Source organism: Mizuhopecten yessoensis, unplaced genomic scaffold, assembly GCF_002113885.1.
Source record: "Mizuhopecten yessoensis strain PY_sf001 unplaced genomic scaffold, ASM211388v2 scaffold3229, whole genome shotgun sequence".
In the NCBI taxonomy this organism is placed as follows: Eukaryota; Metazoa; Mollusca; class Bivalvia; order Pectinida; family Pectinidae; genus Mizuhopecten; species Mizuhopecten yessoensis.
In genome coordinates, this window is record NW_018404940.1 from 2538667 (window position 1) to 2561112 (window position 22446).

The 22446-nt window shown below is 34.5% G+C and overlaps 2 protein-coding genes across 6 annotated transcripts in view; one reads left to right on the forward strand and one right to left on the reverse strand.

Annotated features, from left to right (window-relative positions):
• LOC110447174 (neurobeachin-like) overlaps nucleotides 1–22446 on the forward strand; it is a 294693-nt gene that overhangs the window by 177075 nt on the left and 95172 nt on the right. The gene's annotated exons all lie outside the window — the stretch shown is intronic.
• Nucleotides 18001–20860, reverse strand: LOC110447176 (putative nucleotidyltransferase MAB21L1). The gene has a single exon (XM_021492699.1). The coding sequence runs from the start codon at nucleotides 20335–20337 to the stop codon at nucleotides 19231–19233; it is 1107 nt and encodes a 368-aa protein (XP_021348374.1). The 5' UTR covers nucleotides 20338–20860; the 3' UTR covers nucleotides 18001–19230.

Genomic DNA, 22446 nt, shown 5'->3' on the forward strand with positions numbered 1-22446 from the left:
CCCACCACCAACAACAACAACAACACCGACATCACTACCACCACCACCAACAACAACATCGCCACACCCACCGCCAACAACAACAATAACACCGACACCACTACCACCACAAACAACAACAACATCGTCACCCCCACCACCAACAACAACAACAACACCGACATAACTACCACCACCACCAACAACAACATCGCCACCCCCACCGCCAACAACAACAACAACACCGACACCACCACCACCACCAACAACAACAACATCGCCACACCCAACGCCAACAACAACAACAACACCGACACACCTACCACCACTACCAACAACAACATCGCCCCACCCACCGCCAACAACAACAACAACAAAAACAACAACATGGCCGTCACCGCCACCACTACATAGCATAAACACAACAATGAAGACGATGGTTATTAAACCATATTTATACATTAACACATCTCTTATAAAAACAACAATTACATGACAACAGCGACATAAATGCAACAACGTAATAAACAAAAGGAAACAACAAGACAATATAAACAACGATAGTACTAAACAACCGTAGCAACAACAAAACAATAATAACAACGATAGTACTAAACAAACGTAGCAACAACAAAACAATAATAATAAGTTGACATAACTCATACAAACCTGTGGCCATTTTGGTTCAAGCAGGTGAATTCAAATTCAGCTCGCGTTACATAAACGTCATTGCCTCGGCCTCAAACTGCCGAGTTACACTCTTATTGTCGGAAAATGCTACTCTTTTACACACGAAGATAGATAAATGTGCATAAATTAACACCACATAAGGATTTAAAAAGACCTCACAGTATTTTACTTTGAATATGCATACGATAAGTTCATGTCGACATCGTAAATATTACAGCGGTTATCTTAACCCAGGTTATATGATATGGAGAAATTACAATCGCAGCATTTTCATTGCAGTAAACGCGAATATTTTTTGTCAACTGAGTAAGCATTATCATTATCATATAGGTAGATCAACCTTTGATTAATCAATTTCTGCGCGAATGTTTTGTATCAACTGAACAAGCTTTATCCTATAGGTAGTTCAATCTATGATTATGAAAAACATGTCCACCGTTCAAATTGTGACCTTACATGACATTAAACCGACGAAACAGCTCACAGCTTACTACTTAGTGACATGATAAGCGTGACGATTTCGATTCTGATATCGAACTTTCTTTTTCTTGGTAGTAACAGTCCTTCTTCTCCCGTCTACGATGTTTACATGTCGCAATTGATTCGTTATTCACAGACTTGCCAGGAGTATCACATATTTCACGATAGATGCCGACTGCTGACGGACAAACTTATTACAACGGGTTTCCGAAAATGCAGGTTGATGAGAATTTTCTAAAAGTAATATGATAACTAACACGCTTTGAGCAATGTTTATAAATGTCCTTTGTGTTTTCGTTGTCCGTTTCGCGCCTCTCACTTAATGATCATGCCATAACTTAAACTTTACCTAGATTTGCATGGCAGATGTCGTCGATGAAGCAGAAGACAGTTTACCTTCAGGAACACCTGGTCTGTATCTCGTTACACTTAACAGGTCTTTAAATCTTACATTTGTTCATAGTTTACCCTAGTTTCATAGACTTAGATTAAATGACGGTTTTATTCACACTTAGGTACTTTCTTGGTTTTTTTTTATTTCTTAACTATAGCGATATTTGTATCCAATATGCACTTTCGTTATGGCACAATAATGTTAAATCAGTAATTATCAGCAATTATTCAAACTGAAAACAAGATAGTCAGGTCTTGGTATTCAAAATGATCATTCCAGATCTTATATGAAAAATATGATAATATATCGACTCATTTGTTTAATCAAATCGAATTTTTAAGAAGTGACTTGACATAACAAAAAAGTATAAAGCTAATGGTATATGGGGTAAAAGCGATTTCTTTCAAGTCTCTTTTGACATGTGCAAGTTTATTTATTTTAAAGTCAACTAAACTGTTAAACCAAGCCGGTATGTTATGTTTTTGCTTTTAACACCTGTTTCCATTGAAAATTTTAAAAGTTACAGTCAATCCTGTATTCAGAGACAACCCTCGAGTCTCTAAACACAAGTGATCACTTAATAGAGTAAGTCACATAAGCAGGTTCAGCTGACTAATATGATATATTGTATAATATAACCAAAATTGTGTTTATGGGCCAACTTACGAAAACCAGAGACTGGTCTCTTACCGCAGGTGATAAACAGGGGTAGTATCAAACATGGTCTCTTACCGAAGGGCACGAACAGGGGGAGTATCAAACATGGTCTCCTACCACAGGGCACACACAAGGGGAGTAGCAAACATGGTATCTTACCACAGGGCACAAACAGAGGGAGTAGCAAGCATGGCCTCTTACCACAGGACATAAACAGGGGGAGTATCAAACATGGTCTCCTACCACAGGGCACACACAAGGGGAGTAGCAAATATGGTATCTTACCACAGGGCACAAACAGAGGGAGTAGCAAGCATGGCCTCTTACCACAGGACATAAACAGGGGGAGTAGCAAACATGGTCTCTTACCACAGGGCACAAACAGGGGGAGTAGCAAACATGGCCTCTTACCACAGGGCACAAACAGAGGGAGTAGCAAACATGGTCTCTTACCACAGGACATAAACAGGGGGAGTTGCAAACATGGTCTCTTACCACAGGGCACAAACAGGGGGAGTAGCAAACATGGCCTCTTACCACAGGACATAAACAGGGGGAGTAGCAAACATGGTCTCTTATCACAGGGCACAAACAGGGGAAGTAGCAAACATGGCCTCTTACCACAGGGCATAAAACAGGGGGGGGGGGGAATCAAACATGGTCTCTTACCACGGGGCACAAACGGGGGGAGTAGCAAACATGGCCTCTTAACACAGGACATAAACAGGGGGAGTAGCAAACATGGCCTCTTACCACAGGACACAAACAGAGGGAGTTTCAAACATGGTCTCTTACCACAGGGCACAAACAGGGGGAGTAGCAGACATGGCCTCTTACCACAGGGCATAAAACAGGGGGAGTATCAAACATGGTCTCCTACCACAGGGCACAAACAGGGGGAGTAGCAAACATGGCCTTTTACCGCTGGACATAAATAGGGGGCGTATCAAATATTTTCTCTTACCGTTGGGCATAAACCGGGAGAGTAGCAAACATTGTCTGTACCGTGGGGCTTAACCGAGTGAGTAGTAAACTTGGTCTCTTATCGCAGGGCACAAGTAGTCTCTTACCACAGGACATAAAAAGGGGGAGTAGTAAACATGTTCTCTCAAACCAGGTGATATTTTTTATAGAGGTGGCCGCTTGAGCAGTGATTAATCTAATTCATATCATATTCTACGTCAGAGTTGATGGAAGGAAAGAGCTCGAAGCGTGAGGAGGATAAGAGGAGTGGGGTCGTATCTATGTTTTATACGTCTATCACGCTTTCTTATAAATTATACAGTACCTCACGAATGTTCATTACGTTAGCCTATTGTAAGAGATGTCTGCGATCAGATCAATATTGCTTGTTTGAGGACGGAACAGACCAGTCTAATCCACGATGCGAAATCGTCAATATTAATGTCACAAATATTTGATTATTATTCATATTGCTTAGTAACGGTTGTATTATAAGTGTTTCCAGTGTTTTTATTATATTTTTACAGTGAATGTTTTTCATATTCTGTAAAGCTGACCTGTATTTAGATGGTCGATTACCTACATACTTTCCTGGATCTGACGAAAACCCTTTTTCCGAAAATCCTGATTTCCGCTTCCGGTTTTGTTTTGTTGGGGTTCATTGTGTCTTTCCTTTAGTTTGGTGGTCCCCTCTGGTCCTGATGTTCTCTTTTCATGTCGACCTTCAGTTCGAATTTTGTCCCATCTATTTTATTTTGAACTTTATTTCGATTGGTTTTTAAAACCGCATTGCGTCGTTTTGTAAGAGGATTGAATTAACATGTAAGCATATTGAAACATGAGAGGCAAATATGGTCCCAAACAAGATAGAATTAAAGCATTTTGTGATAAGATGTAGTTGTATCCTGTTACACTTCGATGTATGAGAAAGCTTACAGAGGCACATTAACAGCAATATAATAGAGTGCAGCTTCAATCATTGAAATAATAACAAAATAATAATAATTCGAGGTTCTTATTTGCCGCTTTATCACAACCTAGTTCGTATGTCGTCTCAAAGCGGTTTACAGATTATTATCCGTGGTTATAGGGCCTTTGCAACCAGCCAATACCTATCTCAACTCACTGGGGAGCATACAGCCGGAGCAGCCATTTCGGCACTAACAGCTAGCATTCAACAATTCTAGCACTGCCCAACCACGGGCTCATCTACAGGAAAGTATCTTGCTCAAAGATACAACACAGTGCCATGCCGTGACTCGAACCCGCAACCCTTTGGCCAAGAGCCCGGCGTCCTACCACTAGACTACCGTGCCTCCATATGTAGTATGTAAAGGTTTTTACAACACACTAGAATAGCATTTGATAATAGAATAATCAGTTAAGATACGGAGTGAGGATGCACATATTTTAGATTTAGTTAACCATTACAGCAAGCCAAACAAAGTCATCATTTACTTGACCATATGACCATTTCGTCATTTGAAGGCTCACCAGTGGTAATAATGTTCAAACGAATACAAATCCAAATATAAAGTTTAATGGTTAAAGACAGCACTAGGAAACAGGCAGTTATTCAATGTATCAGAATACTTGCTTGGTACTGTATATTATAAAATGCATAGATATAAATATCAAAAGGCCTGAAAATCTGTTCAGAACCGTAAATAAGGTGATGTCTTACGTCGTAATGAAACCGTCTGAATATATAATCAGTAACATTAAAAAGGACATTTGCATCATTGTATGCAGCAAAAGTGTTGCGCTTTGCTTTAAGTACACTGAATTTGTTTTAAATAAACAACGTGAAAAAACACAGCAGGGGATAGTTATGAGAAGGGAATCTAAAGCATATGTTGTCATATCGGTAAAGGTTTACATTATTCCATAAAAAATAAGACCGAAGGTTTATTGTTAAACAAGAAAACTATATAAACTGTTAAAGAGGAAAGTAATTAAACATCCTTGGAGCTTTAAGAATTCATTTACCGCTCCGTCAATACCAAAAGACAAAATGTAAACCCAAGATCGATAAAAAGTGACTAACACAAGAACTAATGATAAATCCAATAGAGAATATAGACTTCACGGAACTAACGCAACGGAAGTGGAAAATATCTTAGATGGATGTATTAACTGGTGCTCTAGTTTGAATCATTGAAATGAAGAAAATACTTTTGTAATAATTATTCCTGAATTTGTTTTCCAGAGGCCATAGTAGTTCCTGATACTATTGCCATTGTTTGTACTATGATTTACATTGTCGTTCCTTTTGTGTCATACCCAGTCCATTGTCTGTTTCATGTAACGTAGACTTTTGTCTTTGATGTGTAGAATGTATGTGTTATTTTTCTATTGAATAAATTAAGAAACTCGACAAAACAAAAGCTGACAAATCACACATTTATTGCACCACCTAGTCATTTTTAATGAAATCTATAGAAACAGGAACAAGGACTGTTCTTTAAATATTTTAATCATCATTGCACAAAGCTAATAACATTTTCAATAACGCGATCGCTAAAATGTGTACGAATGTAAAAAGAGGTGTTGGTGATAATAGTGTGCATGAATAGCAGAAACTAGAGATTTTATTACTGGTGTAATGTGTTTCAATATTCTAAAGTAAGGTAGATACCCTATCAGCCAGTCAGAGTGATTTGACAGGCCTCCACGGTAAAATTAGATAACTAATTGGTTTTGAATAAATAAAGGGTTATATAAATGATACCCTTCACATGATAATGTAAATGATGCACTAGAAATGGTAATATAAAAGCAGTATTTTGTTAGAGGGATTGACAGCGCTACTGCTATTCATTATCAAATCTCGCTGATGCCAAAAACGTGTTTTGAAAAAAAGTCATGAACAGGTACTTCCAAAAATTATTTGCTAAATATTTAAAAAGATATACTAGTAAGTTTTTTAAAAATCAAATTTACCTGTAATTGGACCTTCCTATTATAGAAACACACGTGCATGCTGCGTTATTAAAACATTGTCGCATTCGCATGCTGCGTTACTAAAACATTGTCGCATTCGCATGCTACCTTATTAAAACATTGTCGCATTCGCATGCTACGTTATTAAACATTGTCGCATTCGCATGCTGTGTTATTAAACATTGTCGCATTCGCATGCTGCGTTACTAAAACATTGTCGCATTCGCATGCTGCGTGATTAAAACATTGTCGCATTCACATGCTGCTTTCATAAAACATTATCGCATTCGCATGCTGCGTTATTAAACATTGTCGCATTCGCATGCTACGTTATTAAAACATTGTCACATTCTGCTGAAAACCATATGAAATCCATTTACAAAACTGTATTTCACTTTTCTTTAAAATATGATGGATTTATTAATTGATAGCCTAACACGACGTTAAAGTTTTAAACAGAAGAATAAGCACTTGATCTCATACGTTAAATATAAATATTATTTTAAACTTCTGACTACACTTGGTAAGAGTTTGTTATTCAACCACAAAAAAACTTTACTTAACTAGAGTATGATATGTAAATAAATTCACATCCATTCGTTCCACCAATTACACGCGATAATTTGAAATAGTTGCGCTACCGGCAGCGTTAAAAATGATTTGCTACCTTGGAGGTCGATTGAAGACCAAAAACCGTAACAGTGCATTCATGGGTAATTGGTCGAAAATATCTCTGATAAAAAGTCTGATAATTTTATATGGTTTTATCGAATCACTCAGACGAGTCAATTTTCCACTTTTCTGCATTTCTAACTTTTGATCTCAGCTCCAGAATTACTACTTTTAATGTACATAGGCTTCAGAAAATAGTTGTGCAAGTATTTTCAGTTTAATGTAGTAAGTTTTAACACTTCAATATTAAATCATTCGTTCTCATACATTTACTAGGTTTTTTGGGGGTTTTAAAAGCCTATGAAAATGTGCAACATAAAATATATTTGCATTGGAAATTTTATTCAAAAAGACAACATTTTATGTTACTCACAAACCTCTCATATATAATCTGCTTTTTCGAAGTAATAATGCTATGGACATTTTCTACAAAATATATTTACAATGGCTATATTTCGACTGAGAACAGCATTTAAAAATGCATCATCTATATATAACTTACATACGTTATTTTTTAAAATATTTCACATGTTGAAATGAAGCTATGTTTTTAACTAAGCTCATGATTCCAATCTTATCAGCTTGATAAAGCGTCGCGACCCATACACGAAAAAATCACATCTTCAATTGGCTTAAAATTTCAAACTGGAATATAAAATAGATTGTTTTAGGGATTCAAAAATGCTTGTAATACTGTATATGGAAACAACAATAAATAAGATATTTCTTTGGATGATTTGAAAGATGAATCACATTTGTTTTATATGACGTTAAGCTGTACAACCCTGACACAAATCAGAGTTAGTCTTCTGTAGCTATACACATAATATTACTGTTGTACATGACTCTGGTCCTCACTGGTCGTGAGATGTCAAGTTTCGTTGTGGTATCCTTTTAGACACACACAAGTATTACGGTACTTGTTGCATTTTGAAATTATGGCATTTATTTCGCACAAAGTAATAATTAAGTGACTATCATATTCATCCAGGTGGCAATATCAACGCCTAATTCCCATAAAAGATCATAACATCATTACCTCAATTTTGTCATTACCCATTAAAAGCTTCAGGTCATACTTATCATTATTCAACACATATCATACCTCAAATTTTTCATCTCATTTATTTAAACCAAGAAGAGTCTCTAGTATCTGCCAGAACAAAAGTGCCGATGGTAAAGAGTGTTCGAACAAAGAAGCTTGTGTTCATTCTTTGACTGGGAATAGGTGTCTCTTGAACACTACACAGAGAGGTATGCATTATGATATATTTGCTTCAAATTGTCAACGATATTTTTTTTCGATTTTCCGAAGATTTGGTTTGAAGTTTATTTCAAACATATTGGGGTCACCTTATATTCCTTCAAACAAGGGGTTATGTGTAGCTATTGTGGAATCTACCAGATTACTTCCATCTCGCCACCATTTCTGTCATTATACGTGCGCACCGACCCAAGGTATGTAACAATGCACCGACATCCGACACAGAACAGTAGAGGGGGAATACATCAAAGCATTACACTGTACTGAAAACGTCAGGTGGAAACCAGAAACTGCAAAGTTTCACATTTTCCATTATGTCTATTTTCGTTAAATATTTTTTACAAAAGTCAAATCTTTATTTTGATCGTTCAGGAAACTTTACAGAAATGACTAAAATATTATTTTTTTAAGAAATTTTCCGTTTTATTTACTTATATTTAGAAACTAGGTTTCATTTTGTTTTGATATTGGATTAAAAACATTCAAGAAATTTGATTGTCTCAATCTCATGTCCAAAATGTTAATTTTAATTTATTTTACAAACTAAATTTTACTTTTCCTCTTTTTAAAATACTCAAGTACTGTAAAACCTAGATGGCATTTTCGAAAAACCTTCTTTTCTCATTTATTTTTAACAAGAATATGATAATACTATTCAAAATTATATATTATCGCAGATACTGAAAGGCCAATGTTGACTTTTCAAAATTGTTGTTTTAATGAATTATCTTATCTTATTTTGAATGCGTTTAGTATCATGCCAGTATTTAAAGTAAGATGTGAAATAGCATGGTTATACAGTATTGATAAGTTGTAACGGTCTCCATGAATTTATTTTTGTTTAAAGAATAGAAATATAGTTACTGATGCCTTTTGTGTTGGAATCCATAAGGTCTTTCTTTTCATTCTGATGTCCCTCAGTATGTAATTGTTCTTTTTACAATGAGTTCGGATGGTACTTGTATGTTGATGCAGTAACATATTTAGTTTACTTAAAACACTTGCTTCTTTATCATAGAAGAACCTTTTTTGGTTTAACATGTTCGTATTTGTAATTAAGCTTTGTTTATTTAACAACAATAATGTAATAAGTCTCATCAATGTTTACTAACCACTCTTAATGGATCAACTAGAATAAGGGAGTGTTAATATGGGAGAGAACCATGATACAAAGAGAAAATCTACGTGGTCGCTCAGTCAACCTCATACATTTACACATCCGATTGGAGAGTCGAACTCCTGTCGTCTTCTTGAAAGGCGAACGCGCTATCCAGTGCGGTACCAATCCAACCGCACATTGTTTTTTATTATTTGATTAGCTCATGTGCTCAATATTTCATATAATATAACAACCTGCCTTTTGCATCTTTTACTTAATAAATGACAAGCAAGCTTCTGATTCCCTTCATATAAATAATATGGGAAAAGACGGATGATACGTTTTTAAACTTGTGTCTGATCCCATTTGTATATTTGCAAATAAAATATGTTTAAATCAAAATATAAATAATAGGTTTTAAAACGATTTTTATTTTTTTCTGAATAAAAATTGAATATCACCGTTTATCAATCAACTCTACAACATGATAATCAATGAATTGCTATAAGCTTCATAAACTAACCTGTTTTCCTGTTATCTAAAACTGTTTTGAATGTAATTTCTATAGGCCATGAAATCATTATTTAGTTGGTTTTGAAGCACAGATTTAGTAGATTGTGTAATACCTTATCATAAACGAGGCGTTCTATGTCACTTATCGTATAATTAACCACCATCTAGACCCCTTACATTTTTTTAGTGATAAATTGGCCACCATTTAGACCCTTAACATTTTTAAGTAATATAATTGGCCACCATCTAGACCCTTTACAATTTTCTTGACCATCATTTACAATATTCCTAAACAAATAAAAACGATTTAAAATTTTACTGCGAATTATTAGCATATAACGCAGAATTAATTAAAAAATAATTAGTAATTTATCATTCCTACATTAATAACAAGATTATAATATTGAGTAATTGTTGTATACAAATTAGCTATTTAAATAATGTTTAAGTGTTGCTTCTAAGAGCAACTTCGTATTAATGGCTTTTGAAGTGGGAAAGTAAACGTAGTAGATTTTAAAGTTAATGTTAATGAATGCAAAATTTTAAATTCAATTGTCAATTTGATCATACGAATATTCATGTATGCATAAACATATTTTTTTTATAAAACACCTACAACATAGTCGCACAATTGAATTCTTTAACTAATCATTATATAATTGTATCCGCGTGTTCTAATACAGTAAAAAGTAGCATTCTATTTAATTGTGTTTGGGAGAGTACATCCTTATTTTGATTGTTATTATAACATGTTTTTAGTTACAACACTAATAATATTTGAATGGCAAAGTCTCAAAACAAAAAGATAAAGCAATATGATAATTTGGAAAATACGCTTTGTGATATTGATTAAATGTAAGCATAGAGCAAAATTTATACAAATTATCTGCATTTCATTTTATAAAACGTATTTTCATATGGTTAAATTGTTACAAGAATCTTTTCGAATGTTTTGTTTTTTGGAGTATCTTTTTCAATTTATTCATCAAGACATATACATAAATAACATAGCATCCAAGAACTGCCAGAGGAATATTGTCTAATTAGTATTCTACGGGTATTTCTTTTCAATAATGATGTCGTATAAGTTCCAATAATGCGCAATTTGTTATTTACGGACATATCATTCGAAAGGTTACCTTGTTTTGTTTTCAAAATTAAGTTCGATATTTGTTTATAAACCATTCATATTTATTGTACAATTTGAGTTGTTAGGTAAAGTTTAAATGTTTCGCATTCAGTTTGTTGAACAACATTGGTGAATGATAATAAGGATTTATAAACCAGAAACAAGAAATGAAATTACATAAACCGATGTTGTATGATTCCTGTGTTTATTTTCGGAATCCATTGTTGACTTGATATATATGTAGTTGCTGTCTATTTCGGGGGAAAACCCGTCCGAAATTTGTGATTTTTTCGTTCAGTGTGTTGTTTAATAAACAGGAGGAAAACTCTCTGTAGTTTTACCTTTGGGTATTTGTCGGTGTTTATTAAATTAAAGTTTGAATTGTTTGGGTGTGTTCATCGTAGTATTTTAAATAATGAATAAGTAATGAGTTGCATATGGCCACGTCATAACTTTGTGCATAACATACATGCAATCAATCTATATTTCGCGAGATATTAATTTTGTGGCTAAACCGCAACACCGCAATTTCAATTTAATCATGTGACTACCATATTGCTCTACCTTATGATATGGCTCTCAAAATTATTATTTCGCGAAATATAACCTCGATGCAGAGACAAGTTTAGATACTTAGCATATTAATAGTAAAAAAAGCAATATAAATGAACTTGATTTTACAGAATTAGAATTCATGAAACTGGTCAGGTTACGTAGTGTTCCTTTTTTCCCCAATTCTTTCAATTTCGATAAGTAATTATTTATTAATAAATATACAAAGGACTGGGACTGGGATCGCTTGCTCCTCGACCGTAAGGTATTTGAAAACATATCAATAATATTATGTTGGCTTTCAAGTGTATAGTAGGACAGCACATGGCCATCACACAAGCAGTAGGTAACATCATCGTTCTTGTCTCTCTATTAAATCTCATGTAAATAAATGTACACCGCTGTCCAGCACCTGTGAAGCTGTGTTGGATGTTTCAGACATCTGATCCTGCCTGGGGTATCTTCAGTCTCTGCAATATGTCTTGCGCTTTCCTCGTTTGTTCATTTGCCTTTGAAATGACCGGTTTTCTTCAGGCACTTGCGTCCATAGAATGACATATCATACTTAAACGCGACGTTGTTTCGTATTCGTCAGACTGTGTACAAAGTGCAATTTGTTTGTATTTAATTAATNTTTTTGCTTTATTGTTTTGACTTTTTTTTTATAAATTAAAATGGATTTTCCTGAACCCAAAGCGATTGTTTTGTAACCCTACATGCTGTTTTGCGCAACTTTTAGAGGCTTATTGTGAAAATTGAAAAGCTCTGAGCATACTGTTTACCTGATTTAATTGATTTGCAACAAGTATGGTACATTTCATTTTGTCCTCTAGGCGGTGTAATGCCACAGAAAACATTTTGATATTCTGGTTCGGACCGGAAACTTCCTATATACTTCCGGCAGTCTACAATTAGCTATACCAATTTTTTTTATAATTTATCGTTATTTTTCTTTTTTTCTTTTTCAAAGAAATCTTAATTTATTTGATTTAAGTTAACTGGAACTACAAGTGAAATTGACTATATACCTCAAAGTACCGTCAACCATTTATATTTAACTTCATATCTGGCTATAACGTTTACCATTTTTTTTTTCAAATATATTTCTGATATTAGATTGAATGCTTTCGCCAGAAATATAGACTGTGAAATATTGATGCCCGATAGAAGTTAATGAAAATGCCATGATATTTTTCTTACAGCATTATTCATAAATGTTTTTATATAATTTCATTGCTGTAAAATAGTCCCTGACTTCAATGAAATAAACTGCATGAACTATCATCACTAATTTGCCCTAGACTAAACTCGATGTGTATCATTACGTACCAACACCATTAACTAAAATGACATCATTTCTAATAAAGAATAATAATTCAATCTCCAATATCATTAATGAAATTAATACGAAAAAGGTTAATTCATTTTTACTTTTTTTTCAAATTTCTTTTTCCTGATTGAGTTCAAAGCGTGATATATCTTTATAAATAATATTTGGCCCCATGCGTATTTTTTGTTTTACAATTGGAATCGCATGTACTTAATATCCAGTAATTAATATTTCATATAGAAAATAATGAAATTTTAAGTGATCAGGCGGACCTGCACAATATAATTGTATAACACATGATTTAAAGTATATTCAAAATACACTGTAGCGCATTTAAATGTTTAATATAATCACCGGTTTTCATTTTCAAATAAAGATTGATAGATTTGCCGAGCTTTTAATTATTTTCTTGGCATTTTTCTCTTTTTATTATTGTCATTCTGAAATATAAGAAGCTTGACGTTTTTCTTCCAATATAAGCTTATTAATAAAACAGTTTCAATTTATGAATTGTTAATGTAGTAAATTTGATGTGTTTTGCAGGTGCCTGCATGCTTTTTCATGCAGTTACTGATGTTCCTTTGTACCAATAAAAGTAACGTCTGATCCCAAATAAACCTATGACGTCATGATGACGTCAGTGAAACGCTTCTGATTCGGGTTGGTGGTTGTGATCGAGTGGATTTAGGAATGACAGTATATGGCAAACTTCTGTTACAGTGAGTGGTGCACTAGTATGGCACAAACCACCTGTCCATGTTCACTGCCTTATTCAATTAGGGTCAGTAGTATACATCGTCAGGTCCTGGAACGCTGAAATATACATCTAAGCCCTCGTAGGGTTGAATGAATTTACTGAAACATACACTTCAATTTTTAACGATATCAGTTTGTCCGGTTTCAGGATGTCTCTCATTTTGTTTTGGTTTTTCCTCGATTTTTTAATCGTATTATTAAGTTCCGATTTTGTATTGATGTTGTGGTATATATGTTTTATTACAATTATTATTTTAGATCATTGTTTCTAATTTACGGCAGGGGCTAATTAAATGTACATAGTATTTCGTTGTTGTATCTAATAACTTAGTCGGTATATCAATGTGTACATTTCTGTCGTCTCGACGAAATGTATTCATACTGTCTTGGAAAAAGAAGCAGGTCTCTATAAAAAAACTTCATAATTAAATAATTTGTTCGATTGTGAGTTTGCCATTTTAGTCAACAGTTAAGAAAAAAACATGTGCATATAAATTAAGTAAATGGGTTGATTTTCAATCAATGGTATATCTCCTGATTGTGATTGCATTTATTAAGCAATTCGTTTTTCTTACAAAATAATCTATTGATTTCGAAGAAAATTCTTACATGCTGATACATGCTGTTTTCTTATCATTGTTTGAAAAGTGTGCATTTGAAAAACGCACTTTTTTACTCAGATAAGAACTTTCTTTTTTGCTTGCATGTACATTGTATTATGAATTATTTATTTGAAAGGAATATTGCGTAAGAACTGTTTAAAAGTTTGCGTTTTGGGATTATATCAAATATATAATTTTGCAAATACAAAATTATGAGTCCAGTACAATAATAGATATGACAAAAATAATTGAAACCTCAGCTAACGCCATAAAGATAGTCTTGATGATCAGCTAAAATGTTGTAGTTCATACGGTGTCAAAATTCTATATTCTATCACAATGGGAAAGGGAAAATTGATTATTTGATTAAATCTTATAGTAGGGTGAGACTGAAAGGCCATAGACCTATAACAATAAGGGGCATTTCTGCGTGTTTATATATGAATAAAGATACTTCAACATTCTAGGTGGCCACTAGACTGTTAAATTGTTCGCGAGTGTCTAAGTAGAACCTGTCCTTATGAAGGTCTTAAAGATATGCATCATTTGAAGAGTCTGCTGTTGAGCCATCATCTTTGTAATTAATATCAAATTTCTTACAGATTTACCGCAAGCGATTAGAGGTTACCGCCTCGAAAATCGCCTAATTAACCATTTTGGTTTAGTCTCGAACCAGCACTCTGCTAAGCTTAATCATCTTATGAGTACATAACTTGTAAAGGTTATATATAAATATTTGTATTGCGCTTCTTAATTCTAAAAGCTTCCAATAATTTAAATTTTTGAATATACTTGTTATGAAAATTGAGTCCATGTTCATTCAAGCTAATGAATCTCTTGAACGAGGGTCTCGTACACATTTAAGACTACTTGGAGCGAACACACTTGACCTGTTGGGTCCCGCCTCGGCCGTAACCATTAAAAAAGGGAAACATCACATACTTTTTTTATTATGTCTTGCTAATATGTCTTTTTTATCATGTCATTTAATGTTTTCATAGGATAGAAGGCTATCAGACTGTAAGTGGTTTATTGAAAATGGATCAGACTCTGCCCGCCAGGCAGTTTTTTGTAGATAGTTTTAATGCGACTTGGGTGGTATGTTTTTGCTTAGGGATTCACCTCATGCGAGACTCATAACTGTCGACAGGATCCCTCGTCTGCACTCCGCTGATGTTAACGTGTCGCTTTGATATTAAATAGTTTAACTTTGTTATGGATATTGTTAAAAAGTCTGCCCTTCATTACAGCGTCACTTATTACGTGGTATATTGAAAATTTTATAAATTTGATGCATACTGATTTCATACATTGCTCCATAAAGCTATACATTATTATATCGTGTGACAGCGCAGATTTTTACATCCCGACATAGTACAGGGTTAATTAGCGTACATGATGCATATTATAATGCTACTAGTTTTATTTGGAAAGGTAACAGATAGATGGAGGACAAGTTTTTATCGTTATGATGTGTGTAATTTGTGACGCTGTCACGGCTTGGGAGTTTTGTAACTGATCAGTCAACATCATCACACTGCCGTCCCCGTCATAGGGAAAACATAAATAGCTACTTATAAATCTATAATTATAGTCACTTGAAATATGCAATAGTGTTTGTGTTTTTCAAAGATAGAATAACAGTAGCGGGAAATTATATTTTAGCCACTGAAAAAAATGTATTTCTGAATCAAGTATGTTATAATATATTTCAAAATTAACATTTAATGTTATTGCTATGAAATTAATTAAGCAAACGTTAGTTCAGGAATACAATAATGTTTAATATGTTTTAGTCTGATTTGACTTGACACACCTTTTATAATGGGAATCTCTAATTGATTTATATGACATAGCTATCACAGATGTAATAAAAATTAATTTATTACCTGTGTTTTTATGTAATTAAATTCCCTCCGTCTCGATCCCCACCCTTTATCAGCGACCGTTTCTATTTTTATAACTTGTTATCTGGTAAACATATGTTTATGCCGTTGTCATGTTTTTTATAGATTGAGATCTATAAGATTAATACACATTTCCAACTTGAACGTACATACCAGTTAAAAATATAATTTCAGCTTGTAATGTTTATAATCAATTAATTTTGTATAATTTATACCAGTAAGTTAGCCTAATTCCTTTCCACATGCTTTATATTCTAACAAAACTGCTACTTAAAAATTGTTATGATATTGTTTTTGTCTGACGATATAACGATATAGACGTTCTACCTCCAAAAATGAACATACGACATACACAAGTTAAAAACTAAACAATAGATACAGTATGCACAACATAAAATAGGAACCTTTCTTGACTTAATTTTAATTAGTGCATACACTGTAATTTCCATGTTTTCATTTTTGTTCAGGTTTGCAATGAAAACTCTCTACAAAGTATTGATATGTGATATTAAAGTGTTATCAGTGATTTTTGTAAATAGTGTTTACTATTTTCTGTGACATGATATCAAAATAAATGACGTGTGTATGTAAGTATAGCATATGATTCCGGAGAGATGTTATTTTCATATCAAGTACACTCTCTAACATTGTTCGAGTAGTGTATATAGTGTAACACATACTGCGGTTTCCTTCATGCATCCGACACTTATCACATATTTTATATTATTGATACTAACAATAAACATTTCAAGAGTTTCAAATATATAACTAAAAGTTATATGTTTATTTGCGGTAATACTTTTCATCATAACATCTTTTAAAATGAATATAGCTTAAAATAATCATGAGTGTACTGCAATCATGTAAGAATTAAGTTATCAAGTTCATTGTATTGATATTAGCATTGATATATTAAAAATAGTTTATGAGAAAGTGCAACTCATGGACTTGATAGAGGTTAGTCATCAATATTTTACTTTATAGCAGGAACTTTGTTATTATATTTCTAAAGCACGATATTATTGTTTAATTTATAGAACAAAAATGTATTATTTATAGAACAAGATATATATGAAATTATATTGAATTAATATCTGGACTTTAAGATACAAAACATTACTTGACCTAAATTAAAACAAAAAACAAACAAAAAATCACAAACTGCAGTTATTTTGTTTTATGACTGGTAGTGTTCGATTTTAAGAAAAGTAAACAAACAATACTCAAGGATGTCGTAATGCCCATTGCGTATATGTTCATACTGTATTCAATATTCAACTTAATTTTGTCGTACACATATAATTGCAAATCTTTTTAACGAATATTCACAAAATTCAAAAATACAATTCTTTTTTGTTTTTATAATCTATTAATTTGTTTTTCTCGCTATTGATCAATCAAAATAATAGACCAAACAGAACAGGACATTTTGGCGGGTTAGGTGCTGTTTACAGTAAAAGGTTTGTGTTGACATGTTGGAAGTCATTATACCCCAATCGAGCCTCTGATCACTCATCTATTGAAAAAGATCCGAAACACAAAAATGCAATTAAAACGAACCGGGGGTAAACACGTCTGACATTACTCCCAACAGCACCGTAAAAATACTATGCTATCGAAGACAAATGAAATATTTCAGTGCTAAGATAATAGGTAATTTAACCAAGATAAACTAAAGTGCAGACGGATGTAAAAGCAAACCTAGACAAGTGTATATTTCGTAACAAAATGGTTTTCAGTTTTCAGACTTCAACATATTTATGGAGAATACCTACTTGAATTCTCTGCAACACTACACTCGCTAACATTTAGTATTATGAGTGGCCTGCTGTGTTGGTAAGAGATCTCGCTAGTATCCGAAGACCAGACCTCTCATACCAAGGCCGGAATTTAGGCAATCTGGACCGAGTTTTGAGAGATAACATTAACTAAAAAATATGTTTTTAAACGTTTGTCACATGCTTTTATTATGAATAGTATGTTTTACATAGGAAAATTAAAAGATGTATTTCAGTAGTGTGTTGAAAATATCATATAACTCGTTTATCAAATAAAACTGGAAACATAAAATCGTGTTGAAATTGTCTTTAATTTTTGTACATATTTCTTTTTTGACATGAAATGGAATTTTAAGAAGCACGTGTTTGTAAACACTATAATAACTTAGAATTCAAAAAACATTGTTTATCCATGTACACGCAATATTGAAAAGAAAATACACAAAAAGACAACAACATTAGATAATAACAACTAACAAATTACGCAAAGTAGCGCTCAATTTGAGATAAATCTTATCAAAACATTCACTCACATTTTCACATGCCAACAGTTAAACTATCGGCAAACATTTATAAATGCATCCATAATTTAATCCAGTACTCTAAGGAACCTCCAAGAAACCCTTTTATCTTTCTTTGGTATCAAAATACTCGTTAAAACTTACATAAATTTATTATCTTTCTGCACCGAATAAACACGACAGATTGTCGTTTAAATTTGATATATGTTAAAGAAAGCAAGATATATAGTGCTTTGATTTTAGATTCGCTTTCGACATTCATTTTCATTGGCACTCACCGAGATTAGCAATCTGTTCCAAACGTTTCTCAATCCGCTGCATAAATCCATACATTGAGATTATAACACTACAAAAATGCACCAAAAAGCCTTGTATATATCAGATGTACGTGTATCTGCCTCGCTGACCTGTACCAACACAGTAACGCGGCTTCTACTACTATCTCAGCGTACACTTGTGACAAGCATCAGCTGGTGTCCCTTGCTTCCTCTCTAGCTCGTCATTCTACCCTTACTACTCCCTACCTCGTCATTCTATCCTTACTCCTCCCTCCCCCTCCTCGTTACACCCCGCTACGCAGAATCACACAAACAAAATATTCTATAACGATTTGCAGGGCTAATAATTCAGATTTGGTATGTTCCGCAAACACGCAAATACTTCAAAGCGTGTATTTTTCTTTTTTTTAGATATTAGTTTAAAGTATGCAATTAAAATCAAAATCAGAGGAGTCACGCTAAAGCGATAATTTCGTTTTAAATATCAGAAAGTATGCCTTTTTTCTTAACGCATGTTTTTGTTATCTTAAATAATACCTACTGTTGTATAAATGGTATGCCTACCCCGATCGCTCACAAGCAGCAAATCCTAATGTTCCCTTGAGTTGTTGATAGATGGGGAGTCCATCTGAATTTATGATGAATTTCTATCGATACTGGACTTCATGTACATAACAAATCATTCAGCGTTCCACGAATACACAACATCACAGATAAATATATTTAAAGCTTCTCTAGACTTTTTGGATTCGTTAATAGTTCCCGGAGAATTCGCCATGCCTGTTTGGCAGCATTGTCCATCCCCGAAGTGGTTTTGCCCTTAAATAGATCCACGTTGGGTAGAAAGTAGTGTGGGCATCTCCTGTTCTGTAAACACGATATCAACTGAAGCAAGATACCGTTAAGTCTGTCACCCAAGCACGTGTCGTCCCATTCAATTTCGCGCGGGTGTTTTTCACATTCGTACAGAAGTAGGGTTTTCATGATGTAGGGAGTGATGGGTTGTCCCGGAATGTCGAGATGTCTGTCGCGGAAAGTTTTCATGATACTTAGACACTTCCGCCTGCACCCCCCATACAGAAGTCTGTCCTCGGCGTACTTGAACGACATGGCCCACGCATCCCCCTCGGCAGCACTCTGTTTGTCTTTCATGTAGATGCTTTCACGGGACAGTAGATCAAATCCCTCCGTCTTTACCTCGGCCACGAGGTTCGGGTTTGGCCAGGGTATATGGGGTACCGGCCAGTGTGCAGCACTTCGACACCAAATACCACCGCACCTGAAAGCAGGGGTCACTTGCACCACATACCTTTCCTTTATCCGAAGTTTAACTTCGGTCGTGTCGGCGACCATTTTCACGACGTCTCTGTAACTACATTTGTCCACTGCTTGTGCCACTAATGTTTGGAACCTCGAGCGAATTTTCCTCGCGGAGAGATACCCAGACGCCGTGATAAACTCCACCCATAACGACATTGACCGTTTTCGGCCGTCACTGAGTTTCAGTACGGCACAACCGGGTATCGTACCATCGTCAACGAAATTAAAAACACCCATTTGGTTTAAATATAGCACTACCTCGAATTCGGTAGGAGAAATAACATCCAAGCCTTCAAATCGTCCATTGGCTTCGTTCAAAGAGCTGATGAACCGAGGTTCCTGGACTTCCACCTCTTTGAGTACATCCTGTACCACCTTGCATACCTCTCGTATGGTCTTCATGGTGGCACCTTGCCGAGATTGCACTCGCTCATTATAGTACTTGTTCAATTGGAACAAGATCTTAGATTGTGCAGCCAACATATCTGCCGATCCTCCTTCCAGAAGCATAGTCAGGGTTTTAATTTCAAAAGGATGTGTCCGTGTCAATTAGAGGTGTCCAAAAAAATATTGGAACGGAAAAAATCTCCAGAATTTTCTTCACTTTTTCAAGACCAGTCCAGGAAAAATCCTATGTTATAAAATATTTAAATAAGATAACATGATTGTAATGACATCTGTTAATGAGATGCACCGTGTCTCTCCTTGTCCGTGTTCACCGTTTTGTTTACAAATGTGTGCAACAGGCGGCAGGTGGTCCACAGGTAAGTATCACCACGGGTCAGCTGTGACACTCACGTAGGTATATGTAAGTGACCACTAGCTCCGTACTTGAGAAAAAATCGCCAGCACTATCCTTCCATGGTCAGTCGAGTATGTATACATCGGTTGTGAACACTATCTATACGCCAATTGTCTTCTGTTCCTCGAGTAGAAACGCTTTTGTATGCATTAACCACGGTTACTGCTCCGATAGCCCGCTATAAGTCTCCTTTCAGCATGCTGTGGAAATCCTCCTCTATTTGACTGTCATACGGCCGATAATTGAAAGGTAAACACTACCAGACATAAGCCAATGGTAGCCCCGCTTCTATTATCTTAGTAGGACTTAGCTCCGCCCACTAAACGCCCATAGGCAGTTCTAATCAATTAGCTGGGCTATGACACGCCTATCAGCTAAATGAATAAGCCGTGGATTTGATGAGCTCACCCGCAGCGAAGCACAAGTAAAGTTAGCTACGCATTGCTCACCAGAGCGAATAATCCTGGTTGGGAAAGAGACACAAGCCTTATCGCGTTGATGAGATGTTCCCGCAGCGCCTCGCTCAGTGTTGTAACTGTTCATTTTCTGCCAGTATTTCAAGAAACCTTTCATCAATTACTAGCCAAATACAATATAAACCATAGTTACAAATAACTGGGTGATTTTCGTCTTGTGTATTATTAACCTTTAAGTACAATCATTATCCTAATGAACGCACACCTATTTACTACCTGGCGGTGTGGTGTTTGTAGCGCGCACGGGATATTAGTGGGTTTGTTGTTCCATATCTGTGATACAGCCAGGACTTTTCTTGCTATGGGATTTGATATTTATTGTACATATAGACGGGTTCATAATCCTACGGACGCCAAGTTAGAATGCCCGCCTACAGAGAATCCATCAGCGTACGTAATTGTAATTAATTGTAATCCGTATTTGAAATCCTATTTAAATTGTGTGAAGGCGATAATGTATAAACTTTAATAATCTGTTGAAGAACTTGTTTATTATTTTTACTTATACCTAAAGTTTATGTTATTTTAATTTTAAATAAAAGTAAACATGTTTCAAATTCCATTCAAATAGGGAATCTTCTAGCTATGAAAAGAATATTATGAATTTCTAAAACTGAATTTCATTTTCATCTGTTAAAGACCAAGATTTTAATTAGAATTGATACTTTTAATCAACCAGTTTTTCATTTAAATTATTCTATGAATTAAATGTGTCTTGCCATTGTTTCCATCGGAACTACCTCAGACAATAACTGTAAAGCCTTGAAATATAAATGTAGCTATTAACTTTAAAACAATGTAATAAGAATAATCAAATAACAACATTTTGATTTAAGATTGTGTTTTTTGTAGTGCTTATATTGTTCAGAAGATTGTTTTTGCAACCATTGATTTGATTACAGCTGCCCTTTTAGTGTTTTTACCTAACGCAATCTTGCTTTAGTCAAATACACCGATCATTGTTTTGGAACTTAATAATACATAAATATAGATAATAAAACTGATTATTTATTACGTTATATCATATTAAACCGATGTTTGAAATATACGGAAACTGTGTTTTGCTAAATATTGTATAGTTTTGATTTTTAAACTGTTCAAAAATTCTACGCAAGCATATCAAACTTGAACCAGAATATTAAGGTGAACTCGATTTGATAATACTTTTGTCCGTGGTAATCCGCCCGTTAACGGTTCTTACGTGTGTATAAGTATTCATAAGTTTATGGACCGGAGTACTGTGTATACTATCGACCCAAAACAACCGCAACTTGTGTGACCAAAAAACGATAAGAACGTTCCGGTTTGTAGATTAGATTGAAACGTATGCGCTGTATTGAG

Excerpts from the sequence above, each read along its gene's own strand:
- LOC110447176 (XM_021492699.1), bottom strand. The coding sequence starts at position 20,337 with ATGCTTCTGGAAGGAGGATCGGCAGATATGTTGGCTGCACAATCTAAG.